A 16,102-nucleotide genomic window follows, 5' to 3' on the forward strand; every position below is an offset into this window, starting at 1 on the left:
ACCGAGTTCTCTTTGGCTTCATTATCTGAAATGCATGCGTATTTCACAAGTTCGTTCCTTTCCTTCTGTGACCAAATGCTTTTATAGCCACTGCTCTTCTGTGTTAACTGGAAAACAAAGCTGGAGGAACTTGGGTTTCATGAGATGTTGCACCCCACCCCCACCCTGCTCCCACCAAAATGACCTCGGGAGATGTCACATTTGGGAGATCTTTTTCAGGAACCATCAGCTAAGTCTGAATTGTGGTGGAAACGTGAGCACGTCCTCCAGGATGACGGTAACGGGCCCGAAATCGAGCACAGCCCAGCTTCCCACACCTCCGTGCAATCTCACTGTGCCGGGTAGGAGGCCCTTTGCTGAAAGGCGGCTCTGTCCCACCAGGGAACCTATGGTTTCAAGACTTAAACATCTTTTTTGGAACTTGCTTCGGAAGAGTTGCCTGAACTGCCACCTTGGAAAGAAAGTTTCTCTGTCCTTTCAGCCGGGGGTGGAGGGCCGGCTGTGAAGGGTGCGGGGGTTCTTTGGCAGTTGAGCTCCACCAATGTTTTCTCAAGCTGAGACTGAGCTCCATTCATCCTCCTGCCCGTGTGTGGCTCCGTCGCCCCCAGACAGAGCCAGCCGGCAGCCCAAAGTCTGCATTGAGAACTTGATCCCCTCGTGCGACGATTAAGTTTTAGTAAGTGAAATAAAAATGCTTCAGCAAAAAAGAAAAGAAAAGGAAAAAGAAAAGCAAGCAAGCAAGCGCGTGCGGAACGACGGAACAATACTTGTTTTATTTAACTATGAAGAGTTTTTGACAGCGCCCCCCCTTCTCTGCAGGATATGAGAACTCTGGGTCCACCGCAGCCCTGCCCCAGGGATCTCACGGCAGAATTAGGCTGGGGGGTGGGGGGTTTGAATGTAAACAGTGACCCTCAAGGCCTGGAGTCCGCTCCCCTTTCTTTCTCCTGTCTCTCCTGCTCGCTTGCCACCTCGCCCCCAGCCCCACCTCCCCAGACAGGCACACACAGAACACTGAGCAACTTCAGGTTCAGGCCGGAGGAGAATAAAGGTGCTTTGTGAAGGGAAGCAAAACATTCCTGGGGGAGGTGAGGGGCCTGGGGCATGAATGTGCCCTCAGTCTGGGCTGGTTTTGCACACCACGGCTGCTCCCTCTCCCTCTCAGGCGCACCCAGGAGGGAGTTGGAGGGAGGAGGGCCCAGCCCCCAGCCAGGAAGCTCTGGGCGTGGGCAGGGCTTGTGGGAATGATTTCATTGGAAAGGCCTGCGATATTTTTTCCCCTCCCGTGTGTGGTTCTTGGAGAAAGTTGGAGGTGGTGGTGATTTCAGTCGCCCTGGCCGCCACGAGCAGGAGCTCCTGCCGCAGGAAGGCACTGGCCGGGCCTGCCCGGCGGTCCGCTCCGGGCCCTCCCGCCACGCCTGGGGCCGGCTCTCTGCCTCCACAGCCCTGGCCCACCTTCTTCTGCACCCATCGTCCTCCCCCTCGCTCCCCCCTCTCCAAAGCCCGTCGGGGCCCTCTGTGTGCGGGGTTCTTTTTGGGTTTCTCTCTTTTGAAGAAAACTTTTGAGAGATGCAGATGTCACTTAAGGCCTCACGGTATCCTGTACAAAGTGCTCAAATGTGGAAATGAGTCCTTGGCATTTTTATTTTTATCGATCGATTTATTTTTAACCGGCGGCTTTTTTTTAATCTCTGTGTTCTGCTGTGTTTCTTGTGTTTAGTCTTCAAGTGCTTCGACTGACCATGACCCACTGGGCCCCCTCCCTCCTGGCTGGGGTAAGTACCGAGTTCTACTTCCATGTCCTCAGCTGTCTGTAGGCTGATGCTCTGTCTTCTTCCCGTGCGAGTCTTTCTCACTCCCATCCCTCAATTCTCCATTTCACTTTTCTCCAGCACATGCTGTGGGGATGCCCTAGTGGGAGGTTACAGGCGATGGAGCTGGAAGATTGGGAAAGTAACTGAGTTCCCCTGCACCCCTGTAGCATTCACCTGCCATGACTGAAGGGTTATGACCCTACGGACAGAGTCCCTTAGCAGCCATGAGACTGTTGGGTTTTGGTCCTGACTTTGAATGGTCTACCCAGCCATCCATCCTGTCATTGACTAAGACATTTTGACGCTGACTTACCCGCAGGTGCACTGGTTTCAGGTCTGTGGCTGTGCCATTGGAAGGAGCCACCTTACCAAACCTTTTTTTGCAGCCAGGATGTTGGAGGACTTCAGCCTAATTTTGACTAAAGAAAGCCACCTTTTTATTTGTGACCCAGTTGTGAAAGAGACCAGAGGGAAGCAGATGAGAGAGTTGAGCACTGGGCGGCAACTCTGTGGAGGCGCGTCATTGCTGATTAATAACGCCATGCTGGATTCTCCTTGTCATTGGAGAATTTTAAGTCCTGGGCGTGATTTGCCAATAATGAGTTAGAGGGATGGACGTCCTTGACTTGGGAGAGATTATGGGCTTTATGGCTATTCTGGGAAGGAGTAGCCATGCAAAAAGGGGTCATGAGAGATGGTGAGATTCCATGCATTCTGCAGCTCTGAACCGGGTCAAGGTTTTGTTCAATACAGCAAGAGTCCCTGCGTTCCGAAGAGGGCAGTTTTTGCAAGAATCAGCGTGTGCCGGCTTTAGTGTATTGGTGAGGCCAGTAGCAGACAGTAAATGCTAGTTTGATGGTGGTCACAGATGGTTATTAAATTGGGCAGGGGCATGCTCCCCAGTAAAGACAGAGAAGGTGACAATGATAGGATGAACATGACCTGGGAAAGTACAGCTTTTGAGCTGGATCCTCTTAGTGTAGACATGTTACTCCCTGCTAGTAATTTACCAGATTCCATCACCTCCCTGGGACCCATAGTGTGTCACTTAGGGAATTACCACTGTATTCCAGAGCACTGGAAGGACCTTGTAAACCTTCTAGGGGGATGTGTTGGTTAGTGAGGCCTCCAGACAGTTCTTGAAAATCACCGATGACCCATCTGGCTCTTTGAACTGATGAAAGGTCACAAGTATCTCAGAGATCAGCAGCAAGTCAAATGTGAGGAGTCAAACACAGGGTCCCTGGCTAGGCAGGGAAAATGCATCAGATTAAACAAGAATGTATGATGTTTGGCAGCCAGTAGACACTCTGACCCAGAGCCAGGGGCCCGGAGTTGTTCCTGGGTCTGCAGAGTCCAATGATTTCTTTCTGCTACATGGTCACCAAGTAAATCTGCTACATGATTTGGTTCTGCTACATGATGGTCACCAAGTAAGAGCATCTGCAGCGACTCAAAAATAGCTCCCAGAAGCCAAGTGTGAAATATCTGAGATGGGATTAGGAGCCATGGTCAGAGTCAGTGGTGTTTACATGCGATCAGGAAAACACACAAGATTATATTGGTATGAAACTGAGAAAAAAGAACATCTGGCCGAGGGCCAGAGAACCTTCCTAATCACATCCTTTGGGCTTTGTGTGGCTTTTCCAGGGCTGTGACAGGGCCACCTCCCCAAGAAGAGTTGAGAGTGAACAGAAAGACCAGCAGAACCAAGTGAGAATTGTGTTTAGTGGGAGCCTGCTGTCAAAGCTGTGCTCTCCTGCTGTCAGTCCTAGGTCCCTTTCTGCTCCTCTAGGAGAGACCCCACCGTTCTCCCTGCACCCTGGCCCATGGGTTAGGATGCCTCAGGTTTAGATCCACATGTCTTCAGCCACCCTGACCCTGGCCATGTGACTACATGCTTCCAGGTCTCCTTCTTCCTGAAGGAAGCAAACTAGATGCTAGGGTTAGGGCTTTCCCAGCCCCTGAACTATGAAATTGTATGCGGTGAGGCAGTTCCAGGAGGCCCCCTGGCAGCAATGAGGGCATAGGCCCCAGACCGGCCGGACAGATCCCCCACCCTGAGGATCAGCATGGGCTTTGGCCCGTGGCAGAGCAGACACAAAGGATCTAGTTTAAAGCAGAAGCTTCTGGAATGGAAGGGGCCTCTCCTTTTTTTTAGAACCTTCTCAGGAAGCCTGCCTTCTGTGGGACAGTCCCATAAGGTTTTCTGAGGTGATGGTGAGTTCTGTAATAATCTTGGACATCTTTGCTTTCTTTCCTTTTGTCTGTGTTTTTAAAATTTCTGTCAGGTAATGGATACCATGTAAGACAGAGAGACCAAGGCACCTAGGTTGATACTGGGAACACTGCAGCCTGATGCTTGAGGGGAGAGGTGTGAGTTCCTCAGTTCTAGGCCTTTCTTAGCTTTTGGTTTGCCTGTACCTTCTGGAACTGGTTCTTTTTATTTTTTTAATTTCACCCTGTCATTGTAAAAGAGGGAGGGTCATTAGCATCAGTTATTTGGGGGACAGAAGCAGAATTGAAGGCTCACGAACTTCATGGGAAAGGTGACCTCTCTTGGGTTCGAAGCCTTACCCCTCGTCTCCCTTGTCATCCACTTGGAGTTGACGGAGTGCCTCTTTCACTGCCTCTCACAGCCTGGAATCAGTAGCTAGTGTGGGTCTGCCTGGATCCCTCCCATGAGCACCCGAGCCGTCATCAGTGCCCCAGGAGAGGGCGAGATAGGAAAGATTGTCCAGAGGCCAGAGACCATGTGTCTGAGCGCCCCCAAACACTGGCCTGGCTCGAAGCACACACTAAGGTGTAAGAACAAGGTGGGCATTGTAAGTGCCCGCAGCCCCAGGCATTTATTGCACATGTGCAACACGACATTTTGCTGGGCTATGAGAGTTTTAGAACAAAGCTTTGCCTTCACGCAGGGGGAAGGAGAGAAGGCAGATGGGAGTAGGCCCTGTGGTACCGAGTACTGATCAAGAAGGTACAAAGGAAAATGCAGCCACCCCACAATGACCCTGCCTGGATGGAGCAGTTGCAGGACCAGAGACCGGCCCGTGAGGGACTGGGGACGGGACCCGGGTTGAAGGGAGGCTGGCCGTGCCTCCACTTTGCGCACAGCTGGATGCAATTATGCCTCTCGTTTCAGCCGGGGCTGCTCCCCCTCCGTGTTGCCACACCGCCCCCTTTCCTCCAACAAATCGACCAACCAAAGACAGTGCTGGATCTTGAGTTGGAAATGTGTTTGACCCTCCCCCACTCCCCAGTAGGGAAAGATTCTCTTTGTCCTTTTTACCAGTGACAGATGTGAATGAGCCAGGCTTTCATCGGTTAAACTTCTCTAACAGGTCTGGAACAGGGGCAGAAATTGAGACCGCTGGCACTCAGGACGTGGGAGCCAGAGGGGAGTGGAACTCAAGGTCTTGCAAGCTGATTGTCGTCTTTTCTTTATTCTCCCATGGCAGAGAAGAGACAGGACAACGGACGGGTGTATTACGTGAACCATAACACACGCACCACGCAGTGGGAGGACCCTCGGACCCAGGGGTAAGGACACGGGCCAGGTCGGCCAGGTGTAGCTCCAGCGTTGGCCAAGTGCCTCGGAATGCATGGTCCTCCATGGCCAGTGTTCAGGGATATCTTTAGCCAAACACGAATGCCCCAAGACCCTTACCATGTGGTGTCGACCTAATGAGACTTGAAAGTGGCTCCTTGAATTGACTTTCTCGATGGATAGAGAGTGGTGTCTGGGCCAGTTGTGCACATTGCCGATAGCATGATCTCGAATGGCTCGAGGGAACCCCTCTAGAAGCTAGTCTGGGATGGGGCCTGTGGTGTCTCAGGATCGCTGGTGGCTACTCAGGCCATGGCCATCCACCCAGAGCTGGTTCTTTGGCCTTGGGACAGTACGTGACCTCTCTTTGCTACAGAACCGTCCTCACGACTTGGGTGGTACCAGGTGTGTTTCCTCCAGACGCGTCCTCAAGGGCTGTGCAGGGCCTGGGTGAAAGCGGAGAGAAAGCAGCACTCCGGGAACCCCATCCTCCTAGGCCCAGAAGGAGACACCCCCCCTTACCTCCTCTCTTCCCGTGCTTCCAGGATGATCCAGGAACCAGCTCTGCCCCCAGGGTGGGAGATGAAGTACACCAGTGAAGGGGTACGCTATTTTGTGGACCACAATACACGCACCACCACCTTTAAGGATCCTCGCCCAGGGTTTGAGTCTGGGTAAGGACTTTCCACAGGCAGTGTTGGTATCTGTTCACACCGTCAGGGTTCATCCTCGTCTCGATCCTCTTACTGCCCTCTGGTGGCCGGTTTTAATGTCACATTAATGGGGTCGGGGTTGGGGGAGTGGGGGGGGAGGAAGGGGCTATCCTGTTTATTCCGAATAACACTAGTGGTCTTTCTGTAAAAGCAAGAAGTCTGGCCTTATTTCTGGTTTTTCTTTTTACTCCTCAAATGTGTCTACAGGAGACCTAATGACGGTCACTTCCTTTCCTTTCTTGTCTCTAACATAGCATCAGCTTTCCTCAAGGCTAACAAAATACATTGCTAATTTTTGAGAAATCACATGGGTTCTAGAACATCTTTGCTCTTCCCAGGACGAAGCAGGGTTCCCCTGGTGCCTACGACCGAAGTTTTCGGTGGAAGTATCACCAGTTCCGGTTCCTCTGCCACGTGAGTTCTGGGACTGGACCTCCCGCAGAGGTTGGGTGATTGAGTTCACTTAGCATGATTTCCCAGCCTAGCAGAGGTAGTGAAACGCGTGCGTCTTAGGGAGGGTCGCCAGTCACTTGTCTTACCCCAAGCGACTGTCTGACATCATTTCCAGGAAACCGGCTCCCATTCCTACGGTACCAGGCTCTCCGCCACTGGTCCAGGGAGACGGGGAAGCCTGTTTGTACAGATGAGAGACTTGACTGGATAGTTATGACTGAGGTCCTGACTCGGGGTTTGTTTTCTTTCTTTGTTTCTTTCTTTCTTTTCAGTCGAATGCCCTCCCCAGCCATGTGAAGATCAGCGTTTCCAGGCAGACGCTTTTTGAGGATTCTTTCCAGCAGGTTAGAGAATAATCATGGTGCCTGAGACCAACGAACAGGAGGCCCCCTCTCACCACCCCATCTCCTGTCACATGGCCCGTTGAATCCATGTGGTAGCGTTTCCAAGGTGTGGGCCTTGGTGACAAGTCTCTGCTGAACAGCAGGCCTTAGAATTCCCTGCCCTGCCCCAGCCTGCCACGGAGGCAGGCGTGGCACTCTGGCCACGATGCTCTGTCTCCCCAGATCATGAACATGAAGCCGTATGACCTGCGCCGCCGGCTCTACATCATCATGCGCGGCGAGGAGGGCCTGGACTACGGAGGCATTGCCAGGTAAGCTCATCACCTCTGGAAGGCTGTGCGGCACCCCGTTGCCCCAGAAATGCCTCCAGCCAGAACACTGCCTCCCCCTTGCTCACATTGGCTCCCCAAACTCCTGCACCTTCAGGAGTAGGCATGGGTGTGGCTGGTCCACATGGGCACAGGAGCAGGGTCCCAGGGTCCCCTTCGGGGCTGGGAATTGACCCTTTAGTTATTGGCCTGTGGGGAGGCTGGGAGCTCCCAAGGGAAGAGCTGAGGACAGTGGCTCATGATTTTTGTACTTGAACCATTCGGCAGTGGCTAAATAGTGATGTCCTGTGGTTTCAATTAAAATCGGCCCCGGGCTTCTCGGGCAGCTGGGGCAGGTCAAATCTGGTGTGTCCCTGTGTGCCTGACATATATAAGCTCTGTCCCAACCCGGAGGGCCTTGATCAGGGCTCAGCTACACATCATGTGCAGAGGGTCAAAAATTAAAATGGCTGATGTGCCCGTAAGAAGAGCCTAAAGCATTGGCCTGCCCTCACCCAGTCTGCCTGCAAAAGTTAACAGACTCTCTGACAAAACGTTGCCTTGGATAATGGGGCTGAAGGTCCCCTGGCAGGGAGAAGGAGCATCCTGGCCTACGGTGACCGCTCAGCTCGCTGACCTCTCATGGTGTGGGGACGTCTTCTCTCTTGGTGTTGGGTTCACTTGCTTCTGGTCCTCTGTTTGCCGGTGGTGCTGCCCTCTGTGTTGGCCCCTGTGGATCAATTGCTCTTTGTTCTGTGGTGACCATGGTGACCTTCTCTCCAGGCTCTGCTTGGTGGTGTGGCTCCCACCCCGTGTGTGTCTGTCTCTCTGTGTCCTGCCAGTGGTTTTACCCTATGGTAGGTTACGTCATGCTGTTCTACCACAGGGTAGAACCACGGACGGGATACCGAGGCACCCTCTGCATCGAAGGAACTCCTCGTCTGCCCGGCCACAAGCAGCTGGGGACTGGCCCCCTTGGGATGTCCCCCTGCTGGTTGAGCTCAAGCCTGAAAGGACCCTGAATTCTGGCTTGCGGCTTGTATCTAGGCCACAAAGAGATGCCAAGTCATGGGTGTTGGTTCAGAAAAATGCGTGGAAGTGTGGGAAAGGGTATGGTGGTGGGGTCTGGGGTGAGGGGAGGGGAAAGAGCAAGGGAAGTGAGATACCTGTTGTACAGCTGCTGGGAATGAGGTTTATAATCTAGAGGCAGCATGGATTACAGAGTTTTCATGCATCAGGGCTTAGGAACATATTACTGTGTATTCATATTACGCTGCCAACTCAGGGTAAAAACAGGCTAGCTATTTCTTACAGCACCTGTGCAAGATTTAGAAAAAGATGCCCTTTCTCAAGACACTTCCATGTTAGAAAATGGTCATGATATCTTTGTTTTATTGGGAAAAATACTAGCTTGACTGCTACATGCAGAAAAATTATCGTAATAAATGTGCAAACCCATGCTATTTTAACATAGTGCCTTTGTACAGTGCACAGCCTGCACAGCTGTGCATGGTGGCCTCAGGGTACAGAGAGCTCCTTTGCCATCAGACATACTGGATATCGGATGTAAAGTCCTGGAATGCATCACCTCGGAGCCCAGAGACATGCACGCAGGCTTTCCTGAGCACGGTCCACAAGTGCAATTGTTGTCCTGGTTCACCCTTGCTCACTGACCAGCTGCTAATACAAATTATACCAGGTGTTAATCCCAGTGGGGCTCGGCAACCAGGGACGCGTGTCTCCAAACTAGCCAAGACAAGACGACAGAGGAGGGTCACATCTCTGGTGCAGGTTGCAGGAAGGGATCCATTACCCTTGTTTTTCTCTGTCTTCTCTCACAGGGAGTGGTTTTTCCTCCTGTCTCATGAGGTGCTCAACCCCATGTATTGTTTATTTGAATACGCCGGGAAGAACAATTACTGTCTGCAGATCAACCCTGCCTCCTCCATCAACCCCGACCACCTCACCTATTTCCGCTTTATTGGCAGATTCATCGCTATGGTAAGATGCATTGCTGCGAGATCCCTAGAGAGGGCGGCTGCCGGGGAGCCAGGCATGCCAACAGCCGCCTGCAGTGGGTGCCCCATCTCTGAGCCCCACGCCTCCTCACACGGCTCCTAACAAGACATGCAAAAAGCTAGCATTCTGGAGGTAGTTCAGAGCTCTGTCAGCGTTGCCCCCAGGGGCTATGAGAGGGTTTTCATGTTTGATTTGTGTAGGACTGGTCAAGCGATCGCTCACTTGACATTCAGTGTGCACCCCACTGAGAGTGTTGGCATGACACACGCTGCCCCCCTGCTGCCTGTCTCGCGGGGGGAGGGGAGATGTCGGGGAGGTGCGTACCACGGTCTGTCACGAGCCTCGGGTGGGAGTGTTTGGGAGTATCTGACTGAGACGCTCACTTCTGGAAGGGGATTTGGAATCAACACTAGCTTAGAACAGAGTCCTAGTAGACTGTTGGTCAGGATGTAGGAGGCATCGTCAGGGAGTGGGTGAACAGTAGGAAAAAGGGAGTCATGGTACCCGTATTTATCTAGAAATAGGAACACGGTGTGAGTAGAGAAGGGAGTCATGTCATGTGTATCCTGTCGAGTGTCTCGTGAGGGCAGAGAACCGGGATTGAGAAGGGGGAGCCTGTGAGAGTCATATAGTCCTTCTGCCATTTTTGGTAGTTGGAGATGTTTCATCGCTCACTTTCCTTTGCTTCTTCCTGACTTCCTGAATGTTCTGCCTGCAGGAACCCCAGAGCCCATGACTAAATATGTCCCTTCCCCTTGTCTGGAAGTTCTTGGCTAAGGTGCTGGGCTCAGGAAGTGGGCACATTCTTCCCAGGTCTAGAGACCCGCCTGGCCCCGCAGCCGACAGGACAGACCAGTAAAACCCTAGACTATTACTCACCACTGGCCCGCCAGCTCTTGCCATTGACAGCGTCTGCATTATTTTTGGCTGCCTCTGCGGCCCAGCTCTGAGCGTCAGTGAGTCAGGGCCGCCGCCTGGGGCTGTGCTGGGAGTGCGGGCAGATCTCTGCTAGAACAGGGAGCTGGCGGGTGAGCGTGCTGGGCAGGCAGTGGGCTCCTAAGCAGGCTGGCTCTGCTTGTCCCTGTGGTCTGCAGGTGTCCCAAGGTCGTAGGCGCTCTTGAGGAGAGAGGGCAGGTAGCAGTAGTTGGGCTTTGGTGAGGAGCATCTGAGAGCCTGACTTGGGCAGGGTCCTCTGAAGACTGAACCCCTTCGGCGTGTCTCTTCTTCCTCAGGCTCTGTATCATGGGAAGTTCATTGACACAGGCTTCACCCTCCCTTTCTATAAGCGGATGCTCAACAAGAGACCAACCCTGAAAGACCTGGAATCTATTGACCCTGAATTCTACAACTCTATCGTCTGGATCAAGTGAGTCCTCTCCCTTGCACCGTGTTGGGAGGAGAGGGGTCTCTGGGTGGGGAGTAGCACGGTTGGCCTGTATGTTCTCCGCCAGAGTGGCCTTGCACTCTTATAGGCTGTGTAAATGCTTGTGGAGATGCACGGCTCCCAGGTTTCCCTGGAGGGCAGCTCTGGAATTCACTCTGTGCCTCAGGGAGAGGTCCCGGGCTCTGTTCTGGACTTCAGCTACCTGTGAGTCCTTGCATCCCACGAACACTAATGTGAGTGACGGAGCAGGATAAGGGAAGACCCTTCTGAGATAGACCTCTTCCCTCTTGGTGTCTCGTGCCCCCAGAGAGAACAACCTGGAAGAGTGTGGTCTAGAGCTGTACTTCATCCAGGACATGGAGATCCTGGGCAAGGTGACAACCCATGAGCTAAAGGAAGGTGGTGAGAGCATCCGAGTGACAGAGGAGAACAAGGAAGAGTACATCATGTGAGTCTCAAGCACTGGGGAGCCGGTGGCGGGGGGGAAGGGCAGAGCCCCCTCGTCTCTGGGGCACCCTCCAGCCAGGCGCCCGGGTATTTCACCGGGGATCACAGCCTCCCATTTGGCATTGGCCTGTGATGGCTACCCAGGGCCATCACACGCTGACCAGAGCTGAGGAAACTGGAGCCCAAGGTCATGTTAGAGCTCCTGTTGGCGCTTTTTCCCCACATGGTAGCCTTCGAGACTGCAGGGCCTTGAAGAGGCATGAAACTTGGACATCTCCCTCTTCCTTCTCCTAACTGGCAGGATTTCTGTGTCCCGGGTGCCTACCCAAGTCCATTCTCTGACGCGCGTCTGTGCGCGACTTCACCCGTGTGCCTTCTTCAGGTCTCTCGGTCTAGCGTCTTCACCTCCACATGCCTGAAGTTCAGCCAGCGACGGTGGGAGGTAGAGGAGGGGGTGGAATGTCACAGACTCCAGTGTCTCCTGGTTACCGTCACCTGATCCCTTGCTGCCGTGTGACAACAGCCTCGTGGCAGGCCCCGAGCTGCACCTGAGGAGCGGGTCTCGGCACCACTGATGGCTGATCTTCTGTTTCAGGCTCCTAACCGACTGGCGTTTCACCCGGGGCGTGGAAGAGCAGACCAAAGCCTTCCTGGACGGCTTCAATGAGGTGGCCCCCCTGGAGTGGCTGCGCTACTTTGATGAGAAAGAGCTGGAGGTGAGAACTGAGGTTGCCTCCACCCTGCACCTCTGCCTCTGGGGCCGTCCTGCCCTCTGTTGGTCAACTGCGTCCCCCGGAGGGACTCACCAGTAAAACCTCACACTCCCTCTGGCTCGAGGCCACCGCGGGCCGGATGGGTGTGATCTGGTTTCTCACACCTATTCCTCCCCTGGCCCTCGTTTTGAGGGGTTCCACGTTCAGGGCTGTATCGCCCAGATCATTACCACCGCCAGCAGAAACAGATGAAAACGTTCAGGATGGTTTCACCTGCTAGTGGTGGATGAGGCACTGTGCACCTGTGGGGAGGGGGCTGGCGCCGGCCCGCTGACACCTGTCCCCTCTGCAGCTGATGCTGTGTGGCATGCAGGAGATAGACATGAGCGACTGGCAGAAGAACACCATCTACCGGCACTACACCAAGAACAGCAAGCAGATCCAGTGGTTCTGGCAGGTAGGCCCGGGACCCATCTCACCGGAGTCGGGTGCGGGTCTCGGCTGGGGTGTTTCAGCAGTCAGCCACAGGAACGAGACCTGATGAGATCTTAAGCTCGAGGACCCTTGTTGTGTGGTCACCTCCCTCCTCCTTGATGCCTTCCCCAAGGAGAAACCCGACCTGGGGCCGACCAGCGCGGTTGCAGCTGGCTTGTGGCCGGTGCACTTGACAGGACATGGTGGTGGTCAGCCTTGGGCCAGCTGAAAACACTGGGGTGCAGGAGCGCCAGCCTGCGGGCAGGAAGGGAAGCTCCCACAGGGCGCGGCTGCCCTCCAGCCGGGTGGGACGGGACTGCGTGTGCGGGGCTCCAGAGAAACCGAATGAGCTTGGAGTCCTGGATCTGATGAATTGGTTCTTTCCTGGGTGTAGTCTTGTCGTTGTCGTCACGAAGCGTAGCACCCCTGGAGAAAAGGACGTATATGAACATGTCGTCATGACAGTGCAATTCCCATCTCATAAAATTCACCATGTTAAGGTGTACAGTTCACTGGCCTTTCACGGTGTGATGCGATCATTACCACCATCTAATTCCAGAACTCTTCATCACCCCCAAGGAGAAACCCCATACCCCTTAAGCAATCACTCCCATCCTTGGTATGTTCTTACAAGTACAACTTGGATGGGAAAAGAAAATCCAGCTCGAGGTGCCCCTGAGACCGAGACCTGTCCCGCGGACTGGTGGGGTTGTCCTACGGACACAGCCCCTCAGAGGCGGCGGCTTGGGGGTTTCTGAGGTTGGTGGCTGTAACCGCCCCCGCCCCCAACCCCGGGCTTTGTGTTCTCAGCCCCAAAGAGGGGTCCTGGCTGCCTGGAGTCACAGGTTAGGGCGAGGTTCTGGGTCAGGTGGCTTGTCTGGCTCTGCGCTGACTGGTGGAGTTCCAGGTGGTGAAGGAGATGGACAATGAGAAGAGGATCCGCCTGCTGCAGTTCGTCACCGGGACTTGCCGCCTGCCTGTTGGAGGATTTGCCGAACTCATTGGTGCGTCTCCCCTTGCCCTGCTGGTGCCCTGGGGCTGGTGTGAGGGCAGCTCGAAAGGTGGGCGGGGCTTAAAATCTCCTTGGAAGCAAGTCAGTGGGCCTGAGCCCCCCTCCACTGTGGGTGCAGCCAGGGTCCTGCCGTGGGAGGGGATGGTTCAGTTGTACCTGATGTGGTGTTCTTTGGATAACAGGTAGCAATGGACCACAGAAGTTTTGCGTCGACAAGGTTGGCAAGGAAACCTGGCTGCCCAGAAGCCACACGTGGTGAGCATTTTGGTGTTAGTGGGAGGTGGCTAGAACCTCACAGACCGGATGAGCTCCTGAGGGCAGTCCAGTGAGTGGGGCTGCTTTGGGACTTGACTCTGGCAACTTCCGTGTGGCTCTGGGGTTCGAGAGGAGGGGCCTCTGATCTTTTGGGAGTTACGGCAGCAGTCCTCATGTCCTTACCGGCTGTTAAATACTCAAACACTTCTCTTCCAGTAGACAGAGAGCTGCCTCCCCGTGTGCCCTGCTGCCCAGTTCCCCCTTTCTCCAGTGGCCCTGCCCTGTCTCCTAACCCTCCCATGGTCTGGGGACCAGAAGCATTAAGGCCTCACACAGCGGGGCCCTCAAGGACTCTCTTCTGGCGTCTGGCCACTTGGCATGTTTGAGCCACAGTCACATGAACTCTTTTGACCACCCCCTGCGGCCAGGCTGGAGCAGGGCCATGGAACCCTGACCTCTGTGCTGACTCTTCTGTTCCCTCTTTCAACAGTTTCAACCGTCTGGATCTCCCCCCATACAAGAGCTATGAACAGCTGAAAGAGAAGCTGCTGTATGCCATCGAGGAGACTGAAGGCTTTGGACAGGAGTGACCGAGGCCGCCCCCTCCCACGCCCCCCAGCGCACACATAGTCCCGAGTTCTTCCTGCCCAAGAGGCCGGAGGCCACGCAGCACTCGGGAGGCCCCCCCAAGCGGTGGCCGTGCGTGGGACCACACTGTCATCAGGCTGGTGGTGGCAGAGTCTGACCTCTGGAGGCCCTGCCTGTCTCCCTCCCTTCCCCCCTACCCACTGGTGGCAGTCTGGAATAAAGCCCCCATGTCACCTTGGCCCCGTCACCGGTTTCAGAGTCTGGAGGCCTGACCCTCTCTGTAAGCTCTCCCTCCTTTTCCCCGAAGACCAGCCGTAGGTGTGCATGAGCGTGCAGGGAGGGTGCCTTCTGCTGAAGAGCTGTGGCGGAAGCCCTGGGTCCGACGGACCAGTCAGGCGAGAAGGAGACCGGCCGCTCGCTTGGGGTAGCTATTCTGGGCCGACAAGGCCCAGAGTCTTTGCCAGTAAAAGAGGTTCTGTTTTAAATAGAACTTTCCCAGTGATCTGTGTAAGATGGAGGTCTGAGCGAGAGGAACTCCTCCCATACCCGGAGAGAGCTGGGCCTGCCGCCTCCTCTCCCTGCAGGCTCACGTCACCGAGGCTGAGCAGCAAGGCCCGTCTCTGCATTCAGTGCCGGCCAGTTTGTTCTTTCCCGCAAACAAAGGGTGGTACCAGCTGCTTGGGTGTCAGTGGGGTGGAAACCACAGACTCCCTCAGACTTTCTTCTCCCTTTGACATCCACTTGAAGCGTTTTGTGTGCAGGATTGCTCTGTGTTTCGATGTTGGTGTGCTGCTGGCGCTTTCTGTCAAGGAGCTGGGACGCCAGGTGTTGCTGGGACCTTGAGGGATCCGGCACCACTGGTCCAGGGATTCCCCAAATGGCTGCTCGTCTTAGGAACCCGCTCAGCAGTTCTGTGAGCTCAGGCAGGCCTGACCCGGTGACTCCGCTTCCGCGCGGCCTAGTCCCCAAGCGTTGACAGAGAGGCGGAGGGGGCGGTGTCCTGAGTGCCACCCAACCTTGCCACCTTTGACAGAGAACTCCCTTTGCTAGATGTAGTTGTCCAGGCAGCCCCAAGTGCTGGAGCACGTGGGCGTGGGTGACCCTGTTGTCCCCCGCCAGCCCCTGAGGCTACAGGCTGGTCCATTAGTCTCCCATTGAGAATGCAGTGTGTCCCAGCCACCCTAGAGTGTGTTCATTCTGCCTAGAAGTGAGGCTTTATCCGCACGTGGAAAACGATGCTCTTGGAGACCAGTGGAAGGGCTTCGAGCTGCTGCACACTGTCTGACTTGGTTTCCGGAGCTCCCGCCAGCCTCTGACGTGCTCATTCCGCCACGTGTGGAGACCCGCAAGGCGTACCTGCTCCTCTGGGATGCTGGTGGTTGTCGTGAGCTCCCTGGTGCAGGCCCCTGGGGCTCTAGCACTGAGCACCAGCTGTAGACTAGCTTGACCTTCCTGGGACCCCAGGCAGATCCACTGATCAGTCACGGGGCCTCCTGGGGACAGCCTCACACCCCCAGGTCCTTTTCCTTCCCCCTGGCCTGCGGAGGGACGGCCCGTGTCCACTGTGTTGTGTGTGCTGATCTGAGTGGCTCAGCTCCCTGGAGCTCAACTTTTTTTCTTTCCTTGAGTCATTTGCTGTGCTTCCCCGCAGTGTCCTGCTCTACTGGGGGTTGGGGGTGTAAGCTGCTGTTGGGGGCTTGGAAGGCTGAGGCTCACAGGTGTTCCGAGTGTGTTCATGTGTGTGCGTGCGTGTACATACGTGTATATAACCGAGGTGTTGTGTAGAATGTCCTTCGGTAGCCCTGGGTTGGTCACCAGATTGTTTTGTAATGCCTACCCCCTTGCCTTGGTATTGCCAGTTTCTCGTGCAATAAACAATCAGCAGCTGTAGGTGGTGTTGGTGTGGATGTCTACAGAATCGCTGTCCTCCAGACAAGAGGCCTCTGGGCCCCATACACCCTCCAGGCCCACATAGGGGTGGAAGTGCCATAACCTTGCTGGTTTTAGGAATGTGCGTGTTATTAACCA

The 16,102-nt window shown here is 54.7% G+C and overlaps 1 protein-coding gene and 1 long non-coding RNA gene across 3 annotated transcripts in view; one reads left to right on the forward strand and one right to left on the reverse strand.

Annotated features, from left to right (window-relative positions):
* The window catches only part of WWP2 (WW domain containing E3 ubiquitin protein ligase 2), a 149,854-nt gene extending 133,890 nt beyond the window's left edge, over positions 1 to 15,964 (forward strand). The window contains exons 11-24 of one of the 2 annotated variants that reach the window (XM_042919825.1): positions 1,721 to 1,775; positions 5,276 to 5,357; positions 5,910 to 6,038; positions 6,416 to 6,491; positions 6,803 to 6,874; positions 7,097 to 7,185; positions 9,024 to 9,183; positions 10,434 to 10,567; positions 10,893 to 11,033; positions 11,628 to 11,748; positions 12,098 to 12,202; positions 13,127 to 13,223; positions 13,414 to 13,486; positions 13,977 to 15,964. In XM_042919825.1, the coding sequence (XP_042775759.1) occupies positions 1,721 to 1,775; positions 5,276 to 5,357; positions 5,910 to 6,038; positions 6,416 to 6,491; positions 6,803 to 6,874; positions 7,097 to 7,185; positions 9,024 to 9,183; positions 10,434 to 10,567; positions 10,893 to 11,033; positions 11,628 to 11,748; positions 12,098 to 12,202; positions 13,127 to 13,223; positions 13,414 to 13,486; positions 13,977 to 14,076 (1,434 nt within the window). In that variant the 3' untranslated portion in view covers positions 14,077 to 15,964. The remainder of the gene's footprint in view (positions 1 to 1,720; positions 1,776 to 5,275; positions 5,358 to 5,909; positions 6,039 to 6,415; positions 6,492 to 6,802; positions 6,875 to 7,096; positions 7,186 to 9,023; positions 9,184 to 10,433; positions 10,568 to 10,892; positions 11,034 to 11,627; positions 11,749 to 12,097; positions 12,203 to 13,126; positions 13,224 to 13,413; positions 13,487 to 13,976) is intronic. The other variant, XM_042919826.1, reaches the window with a different exon arrangement.
* LOC122208601 lies at positions 5,234 to 8,187 on the reverse strand. The gene is made up of 3 exons (XR_006197296.1): positions 7,820 to 8,187; positions 6,617 to 6,708; positions 5,234 to 5,810 (listed from the first exon to the last, which is right to left on the reverse strand). It is a non-coding gene; the product is annotated as an uncharacterized LOC122208601 (long non-coding RNA).
* Positions 15,965 to 16,102: the final 138 nt, after the last annotated feature.

The sequence above is a fragment of the Panthera leo genome, chromosome E2, assembly GCF_018350215.1.
Source record: "Panthera leo isolate Ple1 chromosome E2, P.leo_Ple1_pat1.1, whole genome shotgun sequence".
In the NCBI taxonomy this organism is placed as follows: domain Eukaryota; kingdom Metazoa; phylum Chordata; class Mammalia; order Carnivora; family Felidae; genus Panthera; species Panthera leo.